This window comes from Triticum dicoccoides, chromosome 1B, assembly GCF_002162155.2.
Source record: "Triticum dicoccoides isolate Atlit2015 ecotype Zavitan chromosome 1B, WEW_v2.0, whole genome shotgun sequence".
Taxonomy (NCBI): Eukaryota; Viridiplantae; Streptophyta; class Magnoliopsida; order Poales; family Poaceae; genus Triticum; species Triticum dicoccoides.
In genome coordinates, this window is record NC_041381.1 from 662,817,741 (window position 1) to 662,823,167 (window position 5,427).

At 49.0% G+C, this 5,427-nt stretch overlaps 1 protein-coding gene across 1 annotated transcript; it reads left to right on the forward strand.

The window, feature by feature from the left end:
- The first annotated feature begins 1,532 nt into the window (after positions 1 to 1,532).
- LOC119350840 (uncharacterized oxidoreductase At4g09670-like) lies at positions 1,533 to 4,625 on the forward strand. The gene is made up of 2 exons (XM_037618479.1): positions 1,533 to 2,192; positions 3,764 to 4,625. The coding sequence occupies exons 1-2, from the start codon at positions 1,533 to 1,535 to the stop codon at positions 4,382 to 4,384; spliced, it is 1,281 nt and encodes a 426-aa protein (XP_037474376.1). The 3' UTR covers positions 4,385 to 4,625.
- Positions 4,626 to 5,427: the final 802 nt, after the last annotated feature.

The following is a 5,427-nucleotide window of genomic DNA, read 5'->3' on the forward strand; positions in this document are numbered from 1 at the left end:
GGCACCAGGTGTAAACCTCTACCAGAGCTGAGGCACATTTTTCATGTCATTTTGGTCTTTGATTTAAATCAAGGTGTATTTAAATTGGATTACTTAAATTGCTATTAAATATTTAACAGCTCCAAAAAATTTCTAACCTTAATTGTTTGGCTCTGGAATAATTAATTAGCTTCCACAAAAAGTTTCAGCGATATGATTTACTGTCTAAATTAAATCAGAACAGAAAATAGAAAAACATGCAAGCGAACCCCCGAATGGGTCGAATTGGATGCAGTTGGCCCATTAGTCTAGCCTGCACTTGGCTCTACGCTCTGAATTTGGCCCAAGAGCAAACTTTTTTGACAGAAAGGCAGAGCAGAGAGCTGCATTTCATTGATCAAAAGTTTCTGAATTCCTCATTTCTTCTCTTTTTTCAACATATTTAAATGCTGGTCACTTCTTCTCTTTTTTCAACATTTAAACAACTTTGACCAACATTTAAACTAGGTGAATTTCTCATACAATTTCAAGATTACAAATTCCTCCATAATTCATGCCTTTCCATACATTTTCAATATTACAACCAGTGCGATTACCATACCTACAAATGCCCAAAAGTATTTGCAAATGGGTATTGGTAGTGCTTGATCTTCAAGCTTCCTAACCTTCTTCTTCAACACCCTAAGCTCAACAGCTAGCTCTCTGTCAGTGTGTGCTTCGCCCTTCATCTCTTCTTCCGGAGCTCGTGCTGCGGCCACTGCGGTTCGGGGCAGCATGCGCAACCATTCTTCATGCTCTTCTTGCAGTTCATTTATCAGAGTCTTGGCCAGAGCATCGACCCAAAGAAAGAAGCATGTCACATGCATGAACACGAAACAGATCAACCCATTGCTCAAAGATCCCGACCACGAAAATGGTGCAATTGCCCTGATTCTTACCCCATTCTTGCTGCACACGTAGAACAGACGATTCTGGTTCCTCGGTGGGTGAGAAACCCTCCGATCAACGCTCGCTCGGCACCGCAGACAGACGAAGACAGGCATCTCCACACGTGCCCGGCTCTGCATCTGCGAGGTGGCGCGGGAGCTTGCGGAAGACATGGAGCTCGGAGCCAAACGGGATCTCAACGCCGCCGCGCCCTCCACAGCTAGCTTCCCACCGCTGTGCTCCGGCTCTCTCGCTGTGGTCAGCGTCGTGCTCTCTGTCGCCGTGGTCACCGCCGCGGTCGCCCGCTTATATAGCACACCCGCAACGACTCTATGCTCAACGGCTCTCTGCTGGGTCCCGCAAGCCACGCGTGCAACTGTCTGAATAAAATTGGTCGTCTCTGCCGCCTGGTCCCACCTGTAAGGGTCGAGTCAAAACGTTGACCTGACGGAGACACCAGAGTTCACGGAACGAGTCGGTGCACACGGACTAGGGGCAAAACTGAACGCAATTCGCATTTGAGGACAAAACTGAGCAGATGGACACTACTGAGAACAAAAGGATAATTAACCCTATACTATGTGACACACGTGGTAAGCAATCTAAACAATAATAAAAAACAAAAAATGTGGTCGGTACTCTGCAAGTCTGGATTCAGGTCGCACGTTGCTACTGGTGGTGAGCACTCGGCTAGCCCACTCGCGCTAGCTCCTACTCCACACACACACACCGGACACAAGCCCACCCAGCGCCCTACCACCCAACCAGCACCCGCCGCCCGCCCGCCCGCCATGTCGTCCGCCGCGCCGGCGCCGGCGCCGGAGGAGCAGCGGCCGCGCCCGGTGCGCTTCGGCATCATGGGCTGCGCGTCCATCGCGCGCAAGCTCGCGCGGGCGATGCTGCTGGCCGCGCCCGCGGCCGCCGTGGCCGCCGTCGGCAGCCGCTCCGAGGCCAAGGCGCGCCTCTTCGCCGCCGACAACGGCCTCCCCGCGGGCGCGCGCCTGCACGGCTCCTACGAGGCGCTCCTCGACGACCCGGCCGTCGACGCCGTCTACCTGCCGCTCCCCACCAGCCTCCACGTGCAGTGGGCCACCGCCGCCGCCGCGCGGGGCAAGCACGTGCTCCTCGAGAAGCCCACCGCGCTCTGCGCCGCCGACCTCGACGCCATCCTCGCCGCCTGCGACGCCAGCGGCGTCCAGTTCATGGACTCCACCATGTGGATGCACCACCCCCGCACCGCCAAGATGCGCGACCTCCTCCCCGCCGACGTCGGCGACGTCAGAGTTGTGAGTTCTTCAAACTGAATCTCTTGCTATAATAATTTTGCTGTCCAATTATCTAGAGAAATATACTACTATCCGATTGTTGATGTGGTCCATTGCATTTGTGTTCGAGCCGGCCTGGATGGAGATACATTACCAATAATTTGTGGATCTTGTCAGGTTGCCTTAGTATTCTAGTGCATCTGCTTAAGCTTCAAAAGATTCTCTAGTGAACTCTGAACTAAGTGCAGTTTGTCGTTGTATCCAGCCAACAAGGGCTAGTTAATTGCCTCTTGGTAACAAAGACTGAATTTGGTTTATGAGATGATTTTGCCTTTTGAACAATGTGAAATTTTGTCAGACATAGTGGTGGAAGATAAAATGATTTAGTTTCATAATCTCTGTGCGAAGGACTATCACTTGGTGAGCAAAATTACATTGCAAAGCACTAATCTCGTTTGTCTGTAGCTACATTATGTTTTCTTACGCTTCCCTGCAACAACTCTTACTAAAAACCATATAAATATGTGGTCTGGTACGGAGAGCCAATTCATTGTTCACTACTGGAGCAAATGTTTATTGACAAGGATCAACATTTCACTGACAACATATAACACATGATAAAAAATTGGAAGGATGCTCACATAACAAAAGGAAAAGGACAAAATGACAGTGCGCTGAAACCAAAGACGAACTACAAAAGAAGAAGATGAAAATATTAGTATTAGGCAAGATACAACAGCTACCTTTACATGATTACATCTAGTTGCCAAATTGACCATGGTGGACGTGCAGTGAATCATATTGTGTTTCTAGCACTTGATACCATAATCTTACTTGAGATATATTCTCTGTTTGATTTGCTCCTTCCCCCAAAACTATGCGTAGGTTCTTTTCTCGCCGAATCCTATGTATCAAACAATTGATAAAGATGTTATTAAGCAAGGCACGTCATTAGATTTCGATACGTCAGTTGCGCCTAATTATTGAGCACAGTGAAGACGAGTGTCATTTTGTTGCTAGCAATTGGAACTAGCCTGTCTTTGTGCACCTCAAACCAATTTGGTGAAGGCATTATTAAAAAATTAATATGACATCTATCTATCCTTGCTTAGTTTACTTGAAGGGACAATGATGTCTTGTTTCCTGTTTCTTGGACTTCTCTCTTGATTGAGCTGCAGATTTTGTTCATTCTGTGTCGTCCTCTAGAACTCCTTGGAAGTCTTTATCATGATCATCGCTTTACGATTGGCCAGTACAAGTATTACGGTGACCAGGTTCCAAGATGACTGTTTGCATTCAGTAGCAGTGTGATGTTATCTTTGTTGATGTAACTTTATAACTCTGGCAAAACATATAGCAAAACCATCAAAGTGATTCCTGGTTTATGGCAGGGAGAAGTTTTGGTAAGGTCACAGGACCCTATAGCACATAATGGATTCTAAAATGCTTATGAAATGATCTATTACCATTGTGATGTTTCCTTTCTTGATATAACATCAGAATTGTTTTCGTTCACTTAATCTGGACATTTCTACATTTTCATAGTTTATCTGTTTAAAGATACATCCATGGCTTTTCTTTTGTTGCTTCAGATAAACAGTCTGTTCAGCTTCCGAGCAAACGAAGATTTCCTCCAGAATGACATCAGGGTGAAGCCAGACCTCGACGCGCTGGGCGTACTCGGCGATGCCGGGTGGTACTGCATCCGCGCGATCCTGTGGGCCGTCAACTACGAGCTCCCGAAGAACGTGATCGCGCTCCCCGACCCTGTCAAGAACCAAGCCGGCGTGCTCATCGCCTGCGGCGCGACGCTCTACTGGGCCGACGGAAAGACGGCCACCTTCCACTGCTCGTTCCTCGCCAACCTCACCATGGACCTGACCGTCGTCGGCACCGACGGCACGCTCCACGTCACCGACTTCATCATCCCGTACGAGGAGAAGTCCGGCGCGTTCAGCGTGGCGTCCAGGTCGAACTTCGCCGAGCTCCACACCGGGTGGGTTCCGCAGCCCAGCAGGCACGTCGTCACGACTGACCTGCCGCAGGAGGCCCTGATGGTCCAGGAGTTCTGCAGGCTGGTGCAGGGCATCAGAGACGCCGGCGCCAAGCCTGAGGGCAAGTGGCCGGCCATCACCAGGAAGACGCAGGTTGTGATGGACGCGGTGAAGGCTTCCATTGACAAGGGATTTGAGTCTGTCGATGTTGTGAGCTAAGAAAATGCAACACGTAGCTGGTCATTCTGGTGATATGTCTTCCAAGCCATGGTGCATACCTGGCCATTCCGGTGATCTTCAAGGCCATGGCGTATGGGTTGTGCGTTTGCTCAAATCGTACTTGTGCGCAAGCGCAAAACTACTTATATATATTGGAATAATAACTCGAATTATTATTGCCATACCAAGGACAACATTGCAGTTATCAAGTTCAATGATATATTGCTACGGATTTATTGTGTGGTATTTTGGCAATATGGATGCTTGCGAGGTCCACGTACAAATGTTTCCGTTCATCTTAAACTCAGGATTTGACAATGGATTTTGGGTTCCTCTTTGATTTGACAATGGACACATCCGTGAGCACCTTGTGACCGCAGTACTCCAGGCCAAAGAGGATCGTGCCTCGCCCTCTGATGTCAATGGTTCGCCCTCACCAAACTGAACCATGCCTCCACCCGAGAGATTTAACTCAGAATACTAGTCCTTGTCATCGGTCGTGTGGTTGCTTACTCCCGTGTCGAGGTACCACACCTGTCCCACTGTGTTCGTCGTCTGCTTGTATGAAGGTGAACCTTCTCTTCAACGAACCTTCGTTAAGGGGAGTGGTCATGACCAATGTACGTTACCCTTACCCCAACTAACACCCCATGATCGGGGGCACCCTAACCAACAAGTGGTATTGGTCCCCTATCGCACGCACACATATATTAGATGGGGGAGCAGCCGACACCTACCTTCTGACGAGTTCACATACGGTTTACTCCTGCACCCCATATCCCTAAAACCATAACCGATCTGGGGGAGCGCTGCATGATTGGCAGTGTCGGTGGCGCCCGAAGGGGCGCTGCTACCCGTTGCGGCCGTCTACACCAAGCCTGCATCAAGCATGCATGGGACTTCGCGTCGACTGCTTCCTTTGGTGGTAATATCCTAACCCATCTCTCTGATCCATGCAATTAGGTGATCCAATGAATAGGCTTAAGATCCAATCACGTAAATCCTAATGAGTTAAACCTAACATGGTGTTGTTATATACTCTC

Excerpts from the sequence above, each read along its gene's own strand:
- LOC119350840 (XM_037618479.1), top strand. The coding sequence starts at position 1,533 with ATGTGGTCGGTACTCTGCAAGTCTGGATTCAGGTCGCACGTTGCTACT. Across the intron at positions 2,193-3,763 it reads ACGTCGGCGACGTCAGAGTT|ATAAACAGTCTGTTCAGCTT; the intron begins GTGAGTTCTTCA and ends TTGTTGCTTCAG.